This window comes from Marmota marmota, unplaced genomic scaffold (assembly GCF_001458135.2).
Source record: "Marmota marmota marmota unplaced genomic scaffold, marMar, whole genome shotgun sequence".
Lineage (NCBI taxonomy): Eukaryota > Metazoa > Chordata > Mammalia > Rodentia > Sciuridae > Marmota > Marmota marmota.
This window is the reverse complement of record NW_026000016.1, coordinates 41,238,354-41,261,305: the sequence shown is the minus strand read 5'-3', so window position 1 is coordinate 41,261,305 and position 22,952 is coordinate 41,238,354. Positions and strand designations below refer to the sequence as shown.

At 38.7% G+C, this 22,952-nt stretch overlaps 1 protein-coding gene and 1 pseudogene across 1 annotated transcript; both read right to left on the bottom strand.

Annotated features, from left to right (window-relative positions):
- Window positions 1-18,737, bottom strand: part of LOC107140322 — a 57,968-nt pseudogene extending 39,231 nt beyond the window's left edge.
- A 136-nt stretch (window positions 18,738-18,873) lies between these two features.
- LOC125618421 (sperm motility kinase Z-like) lies at window positions 18,874-20,312 on the bottom strand. Its single transcript, XM_048809015.1, is given in 2 exon segments — window positions 18,874-20,100; window positions 20,102-20,312. Coding segments are annotated over 2 exon segments (1,341 nt in total). The 5' UTR covers window positions 20,216-20,312.
- Between the last annotated feature and the right edge of the window lie 2,640 nt (window positions 20,313-22,952).

The window sequence follows — 22,952 nt, the reverse complement described above, 5'->3', positions numbered from 1 at the left end:
AAAAAAAGGAAAATGCTTTTATTTGTGACTAATTCTGTAAGGAAAGAAAACATTTTCATAAACCAAGTTTTAGTCACAGAGCCAAGCATTTATTCTACGTATCACTCATGTAAAGGAAACAAAATAATTGACTACTAAGATAATCCTGTAACTTCTCTACTAGCTAGAATGTACCCTCTTAACAGAGAAAGCAGATTTTCTGGTTATTTTTTTTCCACCTGCACCAGAGATCCATTTATTTCCCAAAGATTTTTCAGATATTCTGCAACATTCTGCAAAAGCCTCCCATGGTCCAAATATTTGGAGGGAGGAGGGGAGGTAAAAGAATGAAGTTGCGGGGCTGGGGATGTGGCTCAATTGGTAGCACTCTTGCCTAGAGTGGGTGAGGCACTGGGTTCGGGTCTCAGCACCACATAAATGTGAAATAAAGATACTGTGTCCACCTAAAAACTAAAGAAATAAATATTTAAATTTAAAAAAAGAATGAAGTTGCCTATTTGATAGTGATTGGCAAAAAACAGTAGCTCACAATACTCAAACCCAGACAAGCAGAATAAAAAAAAAAAAAAAAAATTAAGGTTTTTCGAAACTTCTCAAAATTTTTATAATTCCTGTAGGATTATAAAACTGGATATCTGAATTGAATATCCAGTTAAATGGTTAGTATTCCGCAAGGGAAATAACTAAAGGCAAAAGATCAAAAAGGGTTAGTTGACAGAAACCAAGGGGTAAAAAAATCTACTGCACTGGGCTGGGGCTGTAGCTCAGTGGCAAAGTGCTTGCTTTGCACATGTGAGGCACTGGGTTCAATCCTCAGCACCACATAAAAATAAACAAATAAAGGCATGCTGTCCATCTACAAATATTAAAAAAAAATTTAAATCTACTTCACCATCTATAACCTGGTCAAAAGATTTATATCCCCTTGAAAATAAATTTAAGAGTTAAATTTATTTTAAATAAAACAATTTTAAAATAACAAATTATTTTAGTTTGCTGGATGATCTCGACACTTCATTTCACTGATAAATATCAGTGATTTCACTGATAAAGTTCTGTTGGAGACTGAGAATAGCAGGAACTCTCATAGTGAAGCTATAGCAGAGTTACCCCTAGTGGACACAGGGTGAGGTAAAGAGAGGCAGAATCAGAGGCAAGTCTGTAGCTAATTTCTTTAACAAGTTATAAATATGAATTGTTACAATTGAGGAAATCAAGTAAAAGAAATTTATGGATTTTGATTCCTTTCCAAGTCATTGTTGGAACCTAAAGGGAAGACTTTTCTAGAAATACAGGGAGATTTCAGAAATAGAGCAAATCAAAAAGTTCAGGCCCAGATTGGCTTAACCTACTTGGTTACTTATGAAGAAGACAGTAGTAATGACTGAGAGTTGGACTGAAAATGTGTTTGAAAAACTTCCTCTGAAGAGGCCAAACTATTAAGAACTAAAACTTATTGGGCATTTGAAATATTCTAGGATCTCTTTTAAGGGCTTCAAGTATGGATCTTATTTCTTTCTCTCACTAATCCCATGATGCACATGATATGTGTTCACTTTAAAAAGAGAGCAAAATTCAAGTGAAGACCTATTTATACACACAGATACTGAGAGTTGAAGGTTTGGAATGTGGGTTTAGTGTCAAGCCTGACCTTTAAACTATCACATTTTCTTGCTCCAAATCAAGAAATGTTTGAAGGGAGAATAATGATTCAATTTATAATCTCTTGATTCTTCTTGTTTAGTATAAAATTACAGTGATAAGATCATGGCTTTCTAATGTACAAAATTTTCTGCAAAATAAGTTTTTGACCTAGAGAGGAATAATAGAGAAGAACAAATACTAAGGAGGTACTGTGATGAGATCCGTCAGGAAACCTGACTGGCTAGTTAGAAGGCATAAAATCAATGATTCTGAAAGAGTAGCATTTTTTATATGAATGATAAAAATAATTTGTATAACATGGAAATTTAAATAATAGCATTTATAAGTAAAACTTACAACCAAAGAATTGCTTCTTCCTAAATTTTATAAATTTATAATTTTATTATATATCTAATTATCCCCAACATAGATAACCCAAAATACCCTGCAAATAGTACAATGTAGAAAAGATGCCTTGGGTGAACATTTACTTACATGTGAACTGTTTTTCCATATACTTATAATAATACTATATTAGAGTAATTACAGCTTGACTTTCTTAATGTTAAGAAAAGAGTATGATATACACATATAATAATTTATATTGTACCTTAATTTTCAAGTTATTTGTGTATATAAATTAGTACAGTTCCTCTTTAGTATTTGAGTTATAAACCTTTTCAATATTGACTACATACCCCTCGTCACATTTATAAACAACTTTTGCACCATATTCAAATTTATTTCCTACTTCAAGATGAAAAGAACCAAATGGAATATCCCCAGGATGTCCACAGGGCTTCTCTAAAATAAAAATAATATATGTATATGTATTAGTATGTTATACAGGGAACACATTTTATGTAGGAGTTGGTGGACAAAGATATTCGGCATTTAATTAGAGGACAACATTGAATATAAGGAAAATTGAAAATAGCAAAGCTATTATTTTATAATTGTATTTTTTAATTTTTTCGGATTACTGTCCTCTTTTTAAAAATAATCATGTATTGTTTTGTATTAAAATGATAAGAATGATATAATTCAACCATTATTGTTACAATATCAAGTATTAAGCATTTTCACAACTAAAAGATTTCATAAGTTTCACACAAAAAAATGAAGTACTTGGGGCTGGGGTAATGGCTCAGTGGTAGAGTGCTCACCTAGCATGCAAGAGGCACTGGGTTCAATCCTCAGCACCACATAAATGTAAAATAAAGATATTGTGTCCACCTAAAACTTAAGAATAAGTATTGTTTTAAAAAGTGAAGTACTTACTCTGACATATCCTGCCTGGATTAAGAGCCACCCATTCTCCATTTCTGCATGCCCTTTTGATGGTACCAAGTGTTCTATAGCCAGGGTGGCATTTGTAGGTAGCCTGAGTACCCTCTGGATAAGGCCGGTCAGGCCAGGAACCTAACAGAATTTCTGTATCTCCTATTGGAGGAGGTCCTTGGCAATCTAATAATAAAAGCAAACATATGGTATGTCGGGGTTCACTTTGCTTTTAAAAATACCTATATGGTTACTGATCCATCCCTTGTGGGAATGTGTGTCATGGGTTGGTTGTGATGTGTCCCCAAAAGCTCACTTATAAGATAATGCAAGAAGGTTTAGAAGAAAAATGAATGGGTTATGAGAGCTTTAACCCAATCAGTGAATGCATCTGTTGATGGGGGGATGGGGAATAACAGAGTGGTAAATAAAGGTGAGTAGGGTGTGGCTGGAAGAGATGCGTCATTAGAGTATCTGATCACTTTGTATCTGGCCAGTGGAGTCTCTCTCTGTCTCTCTGCCTCTTGATCATCATGTGAGCAGCTTCCCTCTGCCACACTCTTCCCTGCTGATGTTTTGCCTCACCTCAAACCCTGAGGAATGGAGCTGCCTATCTATGAACTGAGACTTCTGAAATGGTGAGACCTCAGATAAACTTTTCCTCCTCTACAATTGTTCTGGTCAGATCTTTTAATCACAGCAACGGAAAGCTGACTAGAACAGTGTGCATGTAAAACAGTGTGTGTGTGTTTAAAAGTAAATTGTGGGATTGAGAGGATTAAATTAATTAAATCCAAGTGAGAAAGCCCTATTTCATGCAAACATATGGTCTGGCTATTTCTTACCTGGTTAGGACTGCCAGCTCTGGATATGGATTGATGATCTGAATTTGAATAAATAGAGGAATGGTAATGAAGAAAGGAAGAACCAGATGAACTTTGAGAGATTACATTTAGCATAAAATTTTCTGAAACTTGGTAGAGTGCTCACCTAGCATGCATGAGGCACTGCTGAGGTTTTGGACTGAAATTTCCCATATTCTCAGTCAAAATGTCCCAATAGGAAAAGTGGCCTGCTTTAAGTAAACAGTTAGTATCTTTATTGAACATATTTGCTATATTTGAAAATCACTCAGGATCAAATTCTAAAACAGGAGTTAAAGCATCAAAGAAGCAGGGAAATTTATCAGTCTTTTGGGATAGAGGAACAAAATTCTAACCGGTTCTCAATTGAAAACATATGAGCGTACCTGCACGCGCGCGCACACACACACACACACACACACACACAAACACACAGTCCTCTCTTTGCATATTTTCATACCAGAAGTGGACTGACACAAACTAAAATATAACCCAGGCCCAAATGAGTTTAATTAGATCAAAAGAAAGCAAACACTCTCATTGGTGGGAGTAATTATATAAACTTAAGTCATAACATTCCATCTCATACAAAATGTATGGACTCAAATGAAAATTAAAGCACATATGAAAGGAGAAAAAGTCTGTCCAGGAAGAGAAAATAAAGTTAGTAAATAGCAGACACTTAGCTCCTGAAGCTACAATGCTATCAATATCTTTAGGATAACTCTTTTAAGTATGTTAAAGAAACTATATAAAGAAGATGTAAATAAGTAAAAATAAAAAGGTACCCAAAACAAAATGACTCTAAAAATCATGTGTTATTCTGAAAGTACAGAATAAATATGTGAAATAATGTCTCATGAGTCATATGGACACAGAGGGAAATATTTAAACTTGAAGAAAGTCTAATGTAGAAATGCCACAAATTAAATACAGAAAGTCTAAAGTGCATAAATAAGAACAAATCAAACAGAGTAAAAAAATGTGTCATGCAGTGTCAAGTAACAGAACATATGAATAACTGGAGTTTCAAAGGAGGGAAAATTGACAGAAGTAATAACTGAAAAATTAATAGCTCAAAGGTACCTAAAATTGATTAGAGAAATCAAAACACAAATGTAAATCTTGGCAAACTCCCCCGAGTATATACACAAAGGAAACCTATATTTAGGCTCTGCTAAAACACAAACATAAAAAAACAAAAGCAAAAAACCTTAAACACATACAGAAAAAAAAATTTATTTTGATAACACCAAAATAACAACTGAGTCTATAATACTAAATGTTGAAGCATGAAATCATTGTCTTACATTTCTAAAATTAGATGCTTAAAATTTCATTTCTAAAATTAGTTAGGTGCTTAAAATTATATATCAACTGAGAATTCGTAAAGAAAATCTTATTTTGGGTTCACCAACTCAGAGGTTTAATCCTTAAAACTATGAACTGAGAATAAATTATTTCTTTGCTAAGTAACTGTTGTCAGTTACTTTGGTCACAGCAATGAAAAGCTGACTAACATGTAAATTGATACTGAAAAGTAAGGTTGTTGCTGTGAGTAACCTGACCATTTGGTTCAGAAGCCTTTTGAACTGGTTTGTGACACGAGTTTGGATAAGTTTGGAGATGCAGGCTGGAGAAAACTTAGAATGTTAAAAGCAAAGTTTTTTAGGTAATTCTGATGGGAGCGGAGAAGACCAGAATGTTGATAACAATATGAACAGTAAAAAGACGATGCTTATGAGGTTTCAGAATGTAATGAGGACTCTTAGGAATTGGATTAGAGACAAGTCACATTAGATACAGTCACATGACAGCAAAGAATTTGTCTGCAATTTGCCCATGACCTGAAACTTTGAGTCTCAATCTATAGTTGATGGACTAATTAATCTGGGGAGTAAATTTCAAGGCAGCACAAATTCAGAAAGTTGCATGGGTATTGCTGGTGGTTATTAATCCAAGTTTACTATGATAATCAGAAGCAAAAGGAAACCCAAGAAAGATTCAAAAAGCTTTCAGTTTGGCCAAAGAAGTAACTGTAAAATTGGAGCCAAGAAGATGTGGTTGCTGAAGTGATTACCACCACTAAAGAGAAGCTAAGTGTTGTATACAGAGATACAAGGAAAGGTTCCTTGAGGGCATCTTAGAAAACTACACCCATAGAAGTCTTAAGGGTGTAAAATAAAAATTCATTTGAAAAGAGATCGTAGGAGCACCCTGCCTCCATAAGAGGAACCTATGAAGTTCCTTCCTCATGGGTCCTTAAATAATGTTCAGTTGTCTAGACTCAAGGGCCCTTGCAACCATAGTCAAGGAGCCCAGCTATTCCTTGAGCTGGCAGCAGGAGTTGGCATCATCCATGTGGTGCCAGTTGTTCAAAATGTAGGATTCTGGAGTTGGGGATCATGGAGGCCTCCATTGAGATTTCAAAGGAAGTCCTGGGAGGCCAGGCAAAGTGCAGGAGGGTCAGAATCCCTTCAGGTAGCCCCTGAGACAGAAATGCATAAAAATGTGAGAATGAAGCTAAAGCTGCAGTGGAGACCTCAGGAATTAAGAGATTCTAGTAACATGGAACATCTGCCAAGGAAAGCTGTAGGAAGCAATGGGCAGAGCCATCCAAGAGAGAAGCCATGTTGGATGCAGCGCACAAGGCCAAAGGGGTGGGGCCACAGAAAAGGGATTCACATCTCACCACAATCTATGTTAAGAGAACACATATTCTCTTAAATCTTCTTTAACCATCCACTATATTTGACACTCTGTCAGTTGTTTAACTCACTAATATTTTGTGCCATTAATCTACTATCATATTTGCTTATTTTATCAATATTTTCATTTTTTCTTTAATTTTTTGAAAAAAAAATGATAGATTAAAACAAAAATTACACCTAATGACAGTTTACTATGTGGTATTTCCCTGTTTGTATAGTCTGTGTAATGTTTAAGTCAAGCTAAACATCTATCTTCTCAATGATCTATCATTTCTTCATGGTGAAAACATCTTTTTAATTGATAATTATTTGCACATATTTATGGGGTCTTTATGATGTTTTAATACATGTATACTTTGCACAATGTCCAAATCAGGGCAAATATCTTTTTCTTCAAACATTTATTTCTTTGCAGTTAGAACATTCAAAATCCTTTCTCCAGCTCTTGAAATACACAGTACATTATCATAATTGATACTTACCCTATATACAATGAAAACTTAATGTTTTAAACACTATGATTAAATATCAAAAATATAAAGTTTAATGAATAAAAAATTTCAAAAACAACGTATATATTAGAGTATTTTAAAATTAAAAAAAAACCTATGCAAAATTAAACAACTGAAAAATTACATTCTTTCCAGTAAGAAAAGCACTAATACTACCAAAAATCAATTGTTAAAATGAAAAAAATATATATATATTCATTATCTTAAGAACAGTCATTAACATGACCGTTACTTGTTAGGTTTATTAGGCAAAAATAATAAAAGTCCAATTAGGGACCCTGAATGGATTCACACTGGTGAAGCCAGAATTAGCCAGGCAGTCAACATAGATAGGTAAATCAAGTCAGGTCAGATCGAGGAGGCCAATTTGAGTAAGTCCAGAAAGTTGGAGTCTGCCCCCCAGGGACTTCACAGCCCTTCCTCCACCCTTATCATGATACCTTCCCTGTTCCAACCTGTTGCTAAGGTAATCTGTCCCAGGAATTGTCCCTCCCTACAGAGAGTTGTAAAAGCTGTTAATTAATGTGTCCTGGGCTGCTTCATCTGGCCAATCCTCCTGTCCATCTGCTTCTCACCTTTTGGTCATTCCACCTGAGCATCTCCTGGGCCTAGTCACATACACAGGAAGGAGAGAGATAAGGGGGAGAGAGCAGGAGAACAAATGAAGCCTAAGACATTAAAAAAAAAAAAAAGGCAGAATACCCTCACTTCTTAAGATACCAGGATACCAGCCATGGCCCCCTTCTTCTTCCTGGGAGAAGTCTATGGTACCCCTTTCTAAATAAACCCTGCTTTATATGCTTGCCTCGGTGTGCTTCTCTAATGTTATACTTCAATGTGTGAGGAAGCAGGATTCCTCTCGGGTAACTTGTGGTATCACTGGTATGAATGCCTCGCTTCATTTTAAAGAATACACAGAAAACCAAAGAAAAGAGTGAAATCTTAACCTGGCCAAAGAAAAAGTCAGATTCATTTAATGGCAATTAATGGTTAGACTTACAGCAGACTTCTCAATAACAGTGACAAGCTAGAAGATGTTAAAAGATCTTTTTAATTTGGAGAAAGCTGTAATTACCAATCTAGAATTCTACATACACAAATAATTTTTCAAGAATGAAAATTTGATCAATAAAATTTGAGAAAATTGCCTCCATAAATTCACATTAATAAAACAAAAACAAATGAACTATACTTCAGAAAAAGGAAAATGCCCCTGGATATAGGGTCTATGATAAAAGAAGAAATGAAGAGCCAAGAAGGTGATATACACAGGAGTAAATAAAAATTAACATTGACTACAAAACAAATATATATAATATATGAATATATGTAATCTTATGCTGTTTAAATACACAAGTGTGCACACACACATATATAAACTACATGACAATGGTATATAAACTGAGAAAAGAGAATTGATGTCTTATAAGCTCTCAGTGTTGAGAAGAGTGGAAAGGTATTAACTAGCTGTGATAGTTTTCTTTTTTATTTTAATAATTTGTATTTTATGTTTTACACAAATGGAGCACAACTTTCCATTTCTGTGGTTGTACATGATGTAGGGTTACACCATTCGTTCACTCATACTCATACATAGGTGTAATAATTGATAGATGAAAATGGCTGGGCCTCCATCTTTTGGTATTCGATCAAACACTAATCTATGTGCTGCTAGGAGGGCATGCAATAAATCTATTGACTTTACTCCAGGTGATTATTCAAGGTAAAAATTCTGGAAGGAATTTTACTGTGGACAGAAGTTGCCTTCCCTGTGAGTTCCAGTCTGTTTGTGACCTTCTCTTTCTGACTTCCCACCATGTAGATTTCAGACTTAGATTGTTCCCACAATTTCCTAAGCAACTAGGAAGAATCATTTTTAAGAGCAAGATAGATAAATGGGTATATTGATCAACTGATTGACATTTAGATAATCTTCTGCTGATTAGACTTTTCTTCTGCTGTCTGAGTGATAAATTGGCATCAGACATTGTTAAGAAGGCTCATGCTATGATATCCATGTTTGTTGCTTTCCCAACATTCATGTTTAAACCTAATCACCAATGTGTTGGTATTAGGAGGTGGGGTTTGGGGAGGTAATTAGATTATGTAGGTGGAGCTCTCATGAAGGGGATTAGAGCTATGTTAAAAGAAGCTTTAGAGTGGTTTTACAAAGGAGGCTGCCCTTTCCATTTCACTGTGTGAGGACACAAGTAGAAGGTGCTGTCTATGAACCAGAAGGTGCCCTCAGTTGATCCTCTGCTGGCACCTTCTCATACTTCCCAGCCTTCAGAATTGTCAAAAATAAACATCTGATGTTTTTATAAACTGCCCAGTTAATGATGGTGTGTGATAGCAGTCCAAATGAATTAAGACAACTAGTTTTAATTCCTAGATTAATTGCCAAAGTTATAGAAGCAGATTGAGATGAAGTTTTTAACCTACTTGAAGGGAAAGATTAAATCATGAAAATTAACCAATTCAGAAGGCAGCAAGATTGTAAAGAGGAATCAAATAAAGAGTAAAAGGGATTAAGCTAAAGGGTTAGATCTTAACTGCAACACAGCAATAATTTTATGACACAGAAATGGATTGAATGTTCCAGTTAAATGGGGAAACTGGCTATCCATATGAAGAAGGATGAAACTAGACTTTTATCTCTCACGCTGCACAAAAATCAACTCAAAATGGATCAAAGACCTAGGAATTAGACCAGAAACTGTACAACTCCTAGAAGAAAATGTAGGATCATCACTCCAACTCAACAGACTACCTAACACTCAGGAAATAATGCCAACAGTTAATAAATGGGATGGTATCAAATTAAAAATCTTCTGCACAGCAAAGGAAACAATTAAGAATGTGAAGCGAGAACCCAAAGAATGGGAGAAAATCTTTACTAGTGACTCTTCTGACATAGGTTAATATCTAGGATATATAAAGAACTCAAAAAACTTCACACCAAAAAAATCAAATAACACAATTACTAAAAGGGCAAACAAATTAAACACAAATTTCTCAAAAGAAGAAATACAAATACATATGAAAAAAATATTCTACATTATTAACAATCAAGGAAATGCAAATCAAAACTACACTGAGATTTCATCTACATCAGTCAGAATGGCAGTCATCAAGAATACTAATAATGCTGGGAGCAGTGGCGCATGCTAAAATCCCAGACCTCAGGAGACTGAGACAGGAGAATCTCAAGTTCAAAACCAGCCTGAGCAATTTAGCAAGGCCCTAAGCAACTCAGCGAGACCCTGCCTCTAAATAAAATATTAAAAAGGGCTGGGGATGTGGTTCAGTGGTTAAATGCCCCCGGTATCAGTCCCCAGTACAAAAATAAATAAATAAATAAAATAAAATGTGAAGCACCTAGTAAAAAGTCTATATGTGTGTGTGTATGTGTATGTGTGTATGTGTGTGTGTACGTGTATATATGTGTGTATGTGTATGTGTGTGTGTGTGTGTGTGTGTATATATATATATATATATATATAAAATCTTAGAGTGTATATGTTTCAAAATTACTGTTGGAGACAGTGTGTACATCTTTAATAATTGATGAGAACAAAGCAAGAAAAATTCTTAAGGATATTTTGAAAAACTTACAAAACAAAAGACTTACTTTATATACAAAGAACACTGTACCCAACAATATTTTTAAAAAACACATAAAATATCTATGAAAATAAATTACATTAGATGATAATAATGCAAGTTCTGATAAATTTTAAACTATCAAAATCAGAATATATTCTTGTTCCCCCATGTTATAAAAAAAAACAAGAAAATAGCAATAAACAAAAATTGGTTTACAAATACATAAAGTCTTCTATAGGTCAATGAGAAAATCAATGAGAATTAGAAAATATTTTGAAGTGAATAATAATCAAAATTGTACACAAACATTTAGTAAAATAAATGAAAATACAGGAGGTAAAACTTAAGGAAGTGAGAATTCTCAAAAAACTAGAAAAATAGCTGTGTAGAAAGAAATTAGTGAATAATAGTAAAAAGAGCAGAAATAATAAAATGAAAAAAATACACAATATATAAAGCATTAAAGAAACTAAAAGCTAGTTTGGGGACAAAACAAAATTAATGCAATCCTGACAAGACTAATCAAGAGTAAAGGGAGGGGGCACAAATAATCATCATTAGGAATAAAACAGAATGATTAGAATTATTTGTAATAGATTATGTTCATATTTTATTTACTTATATGTATTATATTTTACAATAAAATATGAAAGAAAAATCTACATATTATTTTTATTTGTAATATTAATTATATGATATACAAAATAAAAACAAAGTTAATAAATACGGGGGCATGGGGGTAGGAAGGATAGTAGAATGAATCAGACATTATTGCCATATGTACACATATGACTATAAGACCAGTGGGATTCTACATCATGTACAACTAGAAGGATGAGAAATTATACTCCATCTATGTGTGATGTGTAAGGGTGCATTCTACTGTCATGTATAGCTAACTAGAACAAACAAAAGAAAATAAAATCAAATGAAAAAATAAATATGCTGGTTATTGATTTTAATTGTTAATGCTTTTAAGACTGTATGCTGTTTAACTAAGATACAATAACAGGGATATTAGAAAGATTGCATCTTAGTTTTTAAAAATGATAAATTTGAAGATATTTATTGTCACACATATTTGTTAGATTATTATTTAAATTCTCAAACTTCTTTTATTACTTGGTTTTATAATAATGGTAATTATTTAGCATTCTGTTCTGGAATTTCTTTTTACAAAGTAAGGGGAAAGTGGCTGGGGTTGGGGCTCAGTGGTAGAGCACTTGCCTGGTGTAAGGCACTAGGTTCGATCCTCAGCACCACATAAAAATAAATAAATAAATAAATAAATAAAGATATTATGTTAATCTACCACTAAAAATATTTTTTTTTAAAAGTAAGGGGAGAAATAACATAACTGTCCTACATATTCAGCAAAAAAAAATGTTTTACATTTCATAAAAACAAACAAAAACACTCCTGTGAAGTTGAATTTTGTGAAAAAATAAAATATCTGTGTAGGCTGTAATATTCATTGATTTTCCTCTGAAGATTTTGCAAAATATTTTAACATTAGTGTTAGTGAAGTTGGTTAACTTGAGCTTCCTCATTAGAGCTTTGATTTTAATAATTTAAACAAATAAAATCTTCTCCACTAGGTGGTGCCAATATCCTGTTACAAAACACCACCACTCTCCACCCTTCACCACTACCAAAAAGCCTGATGTTTTTGTTTTGATATTGAAATTTCATGTCTAGGTTGCTACATGGAGAATTTCTCTTTAGTTATAGGTTGGACTGTGCGTCTTTAACTTTCAATTTTGTGGTGTCCCAATTACCGGGAAAATACATTAGTTAAATATCAAATGTAGTTCCCAACATTGTAAGTAGAGACTACTTTCCACGACCTTAAAATTTTGATAAGTCCAGTTCCTTTGCCTTTATTAAGTTTTTGGAACAAAGAGATGCAAAGTTTCCTATCAATTTATTTGATTAAAATCACTTTTATTAAAGGAATACCTCTACCCAAAATGTAGTTCATCTTCAAAGAGTTTGGCCCGGAGGCCAATAATTTTTTCTGCTTACTATTCCAATTTCAAACAATATGTTTATACTTCTAATTCTTGATCTTTCAAATTTAGTTACTTCTAACAATAAATAAAGTATAAGGCCATATCTCTTCCTACCAGCTCCTCACAATCTTACTTTGTGTATAGGTGTTTATCAGACCTAAGGAATTCTCATACGATTACCTTTTCTTTCTTTTTTTTTTAACCACAAATAATTTTTAACACTCCAGTGCTTTCTTTCACAATTTTAAGTGGCATCACTGGATTTTGTAAGAAAAGAAAGTATCATCCCTTCTCCATTTCCCCACATTCTGTTACTGACCAGCCTAACTTGACTCTAGGCTTCAGCTCTTCTATTCTTCAGGCCATTCTGTGCAAAACCACAAGTGATTTTTGCAAATCTAATCACATCACTCCTGTGATTAAAATTCTTCTAAGACATCTCCTTTTTACTAAGGAGTCTTCATTCTTTACCTCCACCTGGACGGAAACACATTATCTGGATCTTGCTATTTTCTCCAATCTCTTCTCATATGTGTCCCACTTATTAACTGGGACCGCTCTACCCTGGTTTGTTTATAATTTGTTAAGCATTTCAAAACTTGTCTCTCTTTAGTTTTTTTTAAGATTTTTTTCTCTAGTTGTTTCTTCCTCTAGAATATTTGTACTAGAGATTTTTGATGACTGGCTTTGCTTCATTTTTCAGATCTCTATTCAAATGTTGCTTGCTCAAAGCCATCCAGTTTTTACTAGTCGATTCCCAAGTCTAGCTCATCTAATGTCGCAACAGTTCCACCCCAAGTCCTTTCCTTTGGCCCTGGTTTCCTTCATATCTTAGTTTTTTATATTTATTTTTTAGTTTTAGGTGGACACAGTATCTTTATTTTGTCTTTATGTGGTGTTGAGGATCTAACCCAGTGCCTTGCGCATTCCAGGCGAGTGTGCTACCACTTGAGCCACGTCTCCAGCCCCATATCTTAGTTTATAATTCAGTCTATCACTCTCAAAGTATAAGCTAACTGAAATTGAGGACTGTCTCTGTTTGTATGGTAGAATAATTTTCAATAATATTTAATATCTTCTCTCTTCAAGTACATCTTGACTATTTTTGTTGTAATCCCCAATACATGGAATTTTTATTACCAACTATGTCATAGCAAAAATAGTTCAAGTAATAATTCACCATATTGAGTTATAACAATAGTTAAGCATTTCTTATGTTAGGATGTTTATTTGTGTGAATCAACAAAAAAACCCTACAGGTTCAAGCTTAATAAAAAACATTCTCAAAAATTTCTAAGTAAGCAATAAGTTATTTTGCTCCAAATAATCAAACCATCAACATGTATGTACAAAATTTTCTTGAATTAAATTGGCAGTTCTTAAAGAAAATTGAATAGGGACTTATTAAACAGGCAGCATAAAAATATTTTTCAAAGTGTGAAAATGTTTTTTCATGTTTGACTTATCTTAAAAGTTTTAAAAGTTTCCATGTTATGCTTCCAATTACAGATTAGTAAGTAAAGTCAGTGTTCTTATATCCAAGTATTTATTTGGATTTAAACAACAAATGTTTCACCCTATGAATTTATTGTCATTTAATCATCATTTACCTTTTATTTACTTTCAAATTTAAGAGAATGGTATTATTTTCTTTGTATCTTTGAGTTTTTTTAATTGTCCCATTATGATTATAGATTATAGTGGGATTCAGAAAACTTTACTTAAATGTTTACTTTTTTTGTACATTTGCTCTATTTTTCTAAAATCACTTTTTTTGGAGAAAAAAAGAGTAGAGTGGGAGATATTTTTAAATAGCCTACTTCTTAACTTAGATTATGGTAGAATATACTAAAAACCCAAACTACAAAATCAATTTAGAAAAAAATAAAGCAAGTGAACAAAATGAAAATGGAAAAAAGCAAATATTTTGCATCAAATTTCTTTCCTATCTTCTCATGGATATACATGAGTATACTTTATATGCATATATATGGTATGATCCAAATAGCTTCTAAAAATGTTATTCAAATTAGAAGTATCATGAGAAGAAAGGTAATTGGGAAACGTGTAAAAAATTATCAGTGGCAGTAAGAAAGTTTAAAAAAAATAAACTCTAAAAAAGGAATAGTGTTTATATTGCACTTAATAAGCTTTCAAAAATCAAAATTATATATTTTTTATATTTAAAGAAATGATTGTGCAATTTCTGTGTAAAAAATAAATAAATAAAATAAAGGTATTTTATCCATCTATAACTTAAAAAAATATATAAAAAAAAGGTTATTCCAGGATCATAAAAAGAAAATGGAAAAACAGGTAACAGCCATAAGAAACTGGGTAAAATAACAGATATGTCATAATTAGGTTGAAATACATTATTATCAGAAAACAGCTTGAGATTCCACTGAGATCAAATCTCTTGAAACATGTAGTGTCTGAGTAGCTATTTCCTACTGTCCATCATTATTTCAGCATTAAAATAAATTGTTAGTATATATGGAAAGAGTTTTCATGACACTTGACTGGCTGCCACAAAAAGCAGCTTAGCCACAGGGCAACGTTAAAATGAGACCCTGAGTATCCTGCAGTAGGAATAATTTAGCATCTGAGTAATTATCAGCGAATTTTGGGGATAAATATTAAAAGAGAAAGGAAGCCAGGCACTGTGATGCACACCCACAATCCCAGCGGCTCATGAGGCTGATGCAGGAGGATCATGAGTTCAAAACCAGACTCAGCAAAAAGCTAGGCACTAAGCAACTCAATGAAACCCTGTCTCTAAATAAAATATAAAAAAGGGCTGGGGATGTGGCTCAGTGGTTGAGTTCCCCAGAGTTCAATCCCTGGTACCAAAAAAAAGGAGAGAGAGAGAAAAAAAAAACATATTGTACAAAATTCCATTACTAGTAGCTGTGGAAGTTAAATTGATGGAGCAAATAGATACATGGAGACTGGTTTGTACATTTGATGTTCCTCCGTCTTTAATGTCTTCTTTTACTACCTTTCCTGGCTAACTCCTACTCATTCTTAAAAACCTATCCTGGGGAGCTGCGGTTGTGGTGCAGCTATATAGCACTCGTCTAGTGCGTGTGAGGAACTTGGTTCGATCCTCAGAACCACATAAAAATAAATAAATGTAAAACTACAACATATATGTGTGTGCGTGTGTGTGTGTATTTTTTTAAACCCTATCCTGGATACCATAAAAACCTTGACATACTTGTCTCTTTGTTCCATCTTTTAAAAACCAACTTCCCAACTGTACCCCACCCTATCCATACCTTCCAATTTATTTTCCTGCTTTACCTACATAGTCCTATAGTATCTTTTGTTTATGTCTGTCATGTTAGTTTATGATAAAATACAATGTATTACATACTAAAATATTCATTTCTTTGTTTTTTGTTCCACTAAGCTATCTCCTTTAGAAAGTACTTGTCATACTGCCTAGCACCTGAAGTCACAAAATGATGAATGAATGAATGAATGAATGAAATGAAACTAGGAGACTTCCCATTTGATCTCTAGGCATATTAGACAGCAGCAAATGTAAAAATACAAAAGACGAGGAGGAAACAATGTTAGTGCACTTAAAAGCTGTTCCATGAACCCAGAAACTCCAATTTCTGTAATTCCACTGTGCATCTGGTCTATGTGTCCCAACTTTGAATTTACGATACAGTTTTGAAGCAAGGAATCACTTTAATTTAGCTTAAAAAAGAAAAAAAAAATCTTTCAGGAACCTTTGAAGGAACATTCTATAATCACTTTTCTATCTATTATATTTCCAGTTAACAAGGTTTATGAGAAACTTGGCTTTCTAAGTTAAAATGTCAAAACAAATAAAAGTGTTCTGTCAAATCTTTATGTTCTTTTTCTTTTATTATTTCATGCTGGGTTTTTTTTTCTCTCTGTTCCATTACTTTATTTTCTCCGAGTTTTTTTTGCAATGCTTCTTTAATTTTAAGCAAAAATGTAACACATTTTCCCAATTACCTCATGCCCTTTTTAGGTACAAGGTTCTGAGATTTATTAAAGTTAAGAAATGGATAAAGTGCACATTAGTTAACTGAGCACAAAACAGATTGGTTGGCAGAATCTCAAATACCTAGGCATGTGGGGGGATGGTATGGGGGGAGGAGGCATAACTGCAAAGAAGGAAAAGTGATAGACTGAAAAAAAAAACAGAGACTTAGTGGATAAAAACAGATCAATTTCAACTTTGGATCAAACCTTAGTAACCAAAGGACAAAAATGAAAACTGTTTACTAACCTGTTTTTGAACTAACATGTAGAACTTCTCCCTTAGAATGATGTCAGTTTGCACTGTGTAAATATTTAGTTTCAGTTTAAAATTATATGCAGGAAGGGCAGCATATGCTTTGCCAGAATATGCCTAAATTTACAGTGAACAAGACCCACCTTAGTACACCTCTCACTTTCCCACCGTCTCTGAGGATGGTGTCTGTACCCCTGGTCACTCTCTGTAGTGCTTCATCCCTCTCCTCTACCTGGGAGCACCTGGTGTTCGAGAATTACTCTGTCCTTTTCTTATTGTTACCTTCCATTTCTACCTTCCCCCACTAAAATGGTAATAACATTGCCAGGTTATAATAATTCACAAGAAATTATGGAGGATAATTAAAGTATTGATTCAGAGTGTTTGTCATTCCAGGTAAATTACAGAATGGTGGAATTTATGAAAACATCAACTTGCAAAGTATTTCAGAAGAAGAGAAGATATTAAGGACAACTGAGATATTGCATGGGATTACACTTTGTGTTCTAGTCATATAGGTAAAAACCCATATACCTATTGAAAGAATCCTCCAAGCAAGATAATTCGCTGGGAAGAATTCCAATTTTATTGCAAAAGGCTGTGTGCTTCTATAGATCTAAGGAGAGATGGCAGGGCTTAAATGGCAGGCCACCCATTTATTGGCAAGTTCTTCCAGATATCAGTCCGGAGCCCAGGAATTAGTTCTTACTGGGACTAAGGTTTTCTGCCACCGAGATTTGAAATTGGCGCCCGCGGGAGAGTTCACAACCACGGGAACTTTTCGCGCCAGTGAAAAAACAGGAAAGTAGGAAGAGAAGGTCCTTAGGCGCCATGTTGGGGTTTTCTTCTGGGGTGCAGCTGCTGTTATACTTTTCCCAACACAAACAGAATGGATCTGAATTGAGTCTTCTGACTCCATGGTGGGCCTCGAATCCACATTCTAAGCACAGTCTACAACCCTCCTCTTCTGCTGTGAATCTTCCCAGTCCCCAGAGAGCTCCTGCCTTGAAGGCTTGAACCTCAGGGGAGCAGTGCTTTGTGTTGTGGTCATCAGATAGGTGAATGGATCGAAGGCACTGTGAGTTCAGGAATGGATGGAGACATTGGTGATTGTGTATCTTGGTGGGCTAGGGGTAAATGGTAGAGATTAGGACATGGGCCCAGCAGGAGGATGTAGGTCACTGAGGACATGATCTCTGGGTGCATGTTTTGTCCAGGGCACCTCCCCTTCTCCACTCTCTTGATCAGGGACCAGCAGGGTCAGAAGGTGCCCCACAGGGTCTGCACTGCTGGCCCCCAGGCAGCTCAAGAGCCTCCCACCTTCCCAAGCACTTGAGAGTCCTTGTTTGCCCAGGGGACCTCCACAGGACCCAGGAGTCCCTCTTGCCTTGCTCTATTCCCAGTACTACAGAACCACCCCTTCGCTCAAACAGATGGTGGCCCAGCCCCAACTCAGAGCAGGATGCAACCCAGACAAATCTCCCTGGTCCCCCTGAAAGCATCCAAGCGAGGAGATCTGTGAGGAAGAGAAATTTATTAAGAACGAGCCATGTCTGCCATGCCAGAAACAGGGGGCAGAGGAGAGCACAGCGGAGGGAGGGGCATCCCAGGAAAAGGATTCCCCAGTCTTTCTTGCAGACCAGGGAGGGGGTTGGTGGTAGAGCACTTGTCTCCAGGCATCCTGTCCCCAGCAGGCCCTCTGGACTGGAACTCATAGGAAGGAGGTGCCTGCAGGTGGCACGCCTCTATGGAGCACCTGCGCCATGCTGATCAGATCCTTGCCAACTGCCTGAGGGGAAAGACACGGACTGGCCTGAGCCTGAGCACATCACGCCCCCTTCTCGGTACCCACCCAGGGACAGCGGGTTATGTCCTGGGGAAGGCCATCAGGGATGGCGCAAGGGCCGCATCAGGCTGCACCCACCCACCTGCTTGGCTGCGCCTCCATCTCAACTGGCCACCATCTCAGGAAGCACTTTGTTTCACAATCTGCGTGCCCAGAGCCACCCCGTTTTCCTGCCTGGGCCCTGTCCTGGGGGCCGCCACGCAGCAACAGCACATTCGTGTGAAGCAGGTGAGGATCCTCCTGGCCACCCTCCGCCAGGCCTTGGTGCCTTCCTGGGAGGAGCCCGCTGTCCCTCCTTGGGCTTGCTGCCTGGGGAGGGCCTGCTCTCCTCCTGACACTCCCTGGGGGCTAATGCTGCCCTCCACCTGGGACCTGTGGCCTCCAGACCCAGGGCCAGGAGGCAGGGCGGCAAGGTCCTGCTGCGGGGCCATGCCGGGGGCAGCTGGGCTCTGGGCCTGCAGGCTGGGGAGGGCCAGGGCAGGCAGGCTGCCTCCCTTGCTGCCCCTCTGCCCGGGCCGCAGGTGCTCCCCACGCGGCTGCTGTACAGCTGGCATGACCCGCCTGGAGTGAGAGGTGGGCTTGCTGGCGCTCCTCTGGCGGGGCAGGGTGGCTGGGAGAGAACCCGCAGAGGACCTGGGCTGGAGCCCCGAGTGCACAGACCTCCTCTGGACCGTGAAGCCCACCCCCTGCGTGTGCTGGTGCCTGAGCAGGAGATAGGTAGCCATGGCTTCATCAAACTTTCGGCCCTTCAGGGACGTCCAGGTGTCAGTGAGGTTGAAACCCAGGTCAAGCATGACCTTCACTGTGGAGAGATCTGGGCAGAAGCGGCGGTGGGACTTCCTGGTAGCAATCACAAAAGGCACAGGTGCCTCGCGACTTCGGCCATGCTGGGCCTCTCCATGGTGTCCACGGTCAGCATCTCCGCCACCAGGTCCTGAGCGTGGATGGACAACGTGGGCCGGTAAGACCCAGGAGCGGTGCAGCACCTGGTCCCTCAGCTCCTCGAAGGTGTCCCCTTCAAAGGGCAGGTGCCCCGTCAGCATCAAGTAGAGGACGACACCCAGGCTCCACACGTCCACCGCGGGCCCGATGTACGCCTGCTGGAGGAACATCTCCGGGGCCCAGTAGGTGACCGTGCCGCACACCGTGTCCAGCAGCTCTCCCTGCCTGAACTGGCAGCCCAGGCCGAAGTCGCACAGCTTGATGCGGCCTCGCGCGTCCAGCAGGATGTTCTCCGCCTTCACGTCCCTGTGCGCGATGCCCTGGGCGTGGCACGTGCGCAGGGCGCTGGCCACCTACTGGAACAGTCCCTGCGCCTCCCGCTCAGGCAGGCCCACCCCCCTCTGGGATGTACTGCAGCAGCTGGCCCCAACCAGCGTACTCCATCACCAGGTACACGCGGTCAGCTGTCTCCATCACCTGGAACAGCTGCACCACGCTGGGGTGCTCCACGGCCTTCATGATGGCCACCTCAGCCTGAAGGAAGGCCGGGTCCAGCTCGCCCTTGCTCACGGTTTTCACCGCCACCTCCGCCCCCGTCAGGATGTGGCGGGCCAGCCTCACGGTGCCAACCTGCCCTGCCCGATGGACCTCAGCACCTCATACTGGCCCGTCAGGGCATCCTCCGAGGACGAGCTGGCCTCCAGGCCCCGCTGGGGGCTCCTGGGCGCCCTACTCTGACTCTCACTACTCTCTCTAGGCATCAGGAGCGGCCACGCCACCCAAGGATGCTACCTTAAAACAACACAACAAACCAAACCAACAAAGCAAGACTAAAACAACACAACAACACCCCAAATCAAAGAACCAAGACACAAACCAGAACCGCCAACCACCAACCACCAAACGCACTAACTAGCTGGGAGTCCGACAGGTCACCACCAAGAGCTTCCTGCACAATGGACGAAGCCCAGCTGTGGCTGCTGCCTTTTATAGAGCCCCTCGGAATGCCCTGACAATTGCCCCTTGTGAGGTCTCGGCCACAAATGGCCCTGTGCGCCCTGCCTGGCCCATGGTGCTCCTCTACCTGGGGATTCTGGCCCCCAGGACCTTGGCACTGGTCATGTTGTGAAGATCAAAGTCCACAAGCTCACAGACAGGTGTGTCCTGCCCACCCACAGTGTCTTACGCACCTACCAAAACCTGTAGTGGGCTCCAAGGCCCTGGCGTGTCTGGTCCCAACACCCACAGCTCCTTTGGCCTTCGGTCCATAGCACCTCCACCCTCCTTTGTCTGCCACCTCAGGGAGGTTGGTGTCCTAATGTGGTGGCCCTTCACTCACATAACCGCACCCTCACACAATGCCCTGTCCCCTAAGACACCCGGGTCTAGCTTCTTCACTCCAACGGGGCTGAGAGCAAACGAGCCTTGGTCCACATTTCCCCCAGAATTTCTGAGACACCTCCCTCTCCAGGAACCCTGGAACCCCCAAGGCAGTGGTTTCAACTATGCAAAGAGGTCCAGGACACACCTGTAGGCCACCAATCCTAGGCTCCACAAATGGGTTCTCCCCATGGCACAGAGAAACACAGGTATGCCCAGAGGTCTTGCCCTGTCACACTCCTGCCCCTCACCATCTTAGGCTAGCTCATAACAATAAATCCATGGGTTCAAGTTCTGGGTATCCCGGGGTCTGATGAGTCCAAGGTCAGGTGGCCAGGAGATTTGGTGTGTGCACAGAACTAGCTTCCTTCTCCCTCACTTGGCTTCCTTGCTTTGTCCTCAAGAGGTGGAGAGGAAGAAGGAGTATACTCTACCTCCTCCTTACCCCAGCTTTCCTATTACCACCTTCCTTTTTTTTTTCTAACTTCCTTACTTCCTTACATTTTTTTTCATCCCACTAGTTGTGGACACCGGAGATTAATATACCACACAAGAACTTGACCCCTTAGCTCTACACTGTTCCCAAGATGAACTTCAAAATGGTGCTCCCAAGTACTCAGTCTCAACCTTTGAAGGCATTTCAAGTGGGCACTATCTTACCAGTCTTCATAATTTTGACTGTGTGTGTGTGTGTGTGTGTGTGTGTGCGTGAATGCATGGGCACAAGTGATATTGGGCACATGTGATATTGGGGAGCTATCTAGAGTCTGTGCCTGCTCCCCGAGTGTACCAGAAAATGCCATAATTTCTTCCTTAAGGCTGAATATAGTCCATTGTGTATATATGCCACAGTCTCTTTATCCATACATCTGTTGAAGGGCACCTAGGTTTGTTCCATAGCTTAGTTTTTGTGAACTGAGCTGCTCTAAACATTGATGTGGCTGTATCAATGTAGTAGGCTGATTTTAAGTCCTTTGGGTATAAACCAAGGTGTGGGATTGCTGTGTCAAATAGTGGTTCCATTCCAAGTTTTCTATGAATCTCCATACAGAGTTGTTGCATCAATTTGCAGCCCCACCAGCAATGTATTTAGTGAAACTTTTCCCTACATCCTTGCCAATATTTGTTGTTATTTGTATTTTTTATAATTGCCTAACTCTAGAGTGAGATAAAATTTGAGTTAGTTTTATTTACATTGCTCTAATTGCTAGGGATGTTGAACATTTTTTCACAGTTTTTGAACAATAGTATTTCTTCTTCTGTGAAATACCTTTTCAGTTCCTTTTCCTGCCGCAGTCTGGCTGGGCACAAAATCACGAGCCACTCAAGCAGGAACAAACTTTATTATTTTTTGAAACTGCCGCCAATGTCCGGTAAGCGCCCGGGAAGATTTTCGATCCACCCACGCGGCCTCCTCCCGGACCCGCAGAGAGCTCCTCCTCCGGAACTCCCTCCTACTGTACTTCCCCAACCAATGGGAACTCTCCAGGAGTCCCGTAGCCGGCCTAGGTGAACAGCAGGAGTCCAATATCCATATGAATGCAAATCTTAACATAATCATATCATCTCAATGGCTAGCTGGCGTCACCTTTCGACCAAAAATGCCATGCATCATATACTTGGCTCTTAGCATCTCCCCCCTTCTGTTTAAGTAACAAGCAATCTGGCTAGGGACCGTGCCTGTTAGGTTTGTCCAATTCAACATATGGTTCTTACCCGTCATCGGAAAACTGACTTTTAGGCGTCAGCCTCCTGTCTTAGGTTGATACCACTGCAATTGGATCATACCCGTCACTGACTACCGGTCCAGCATATAGCCATACTTGTGGATAGGCCTATGTACCAGTGGGGGGGTGAGGTTCTTTGCCTCACCTCT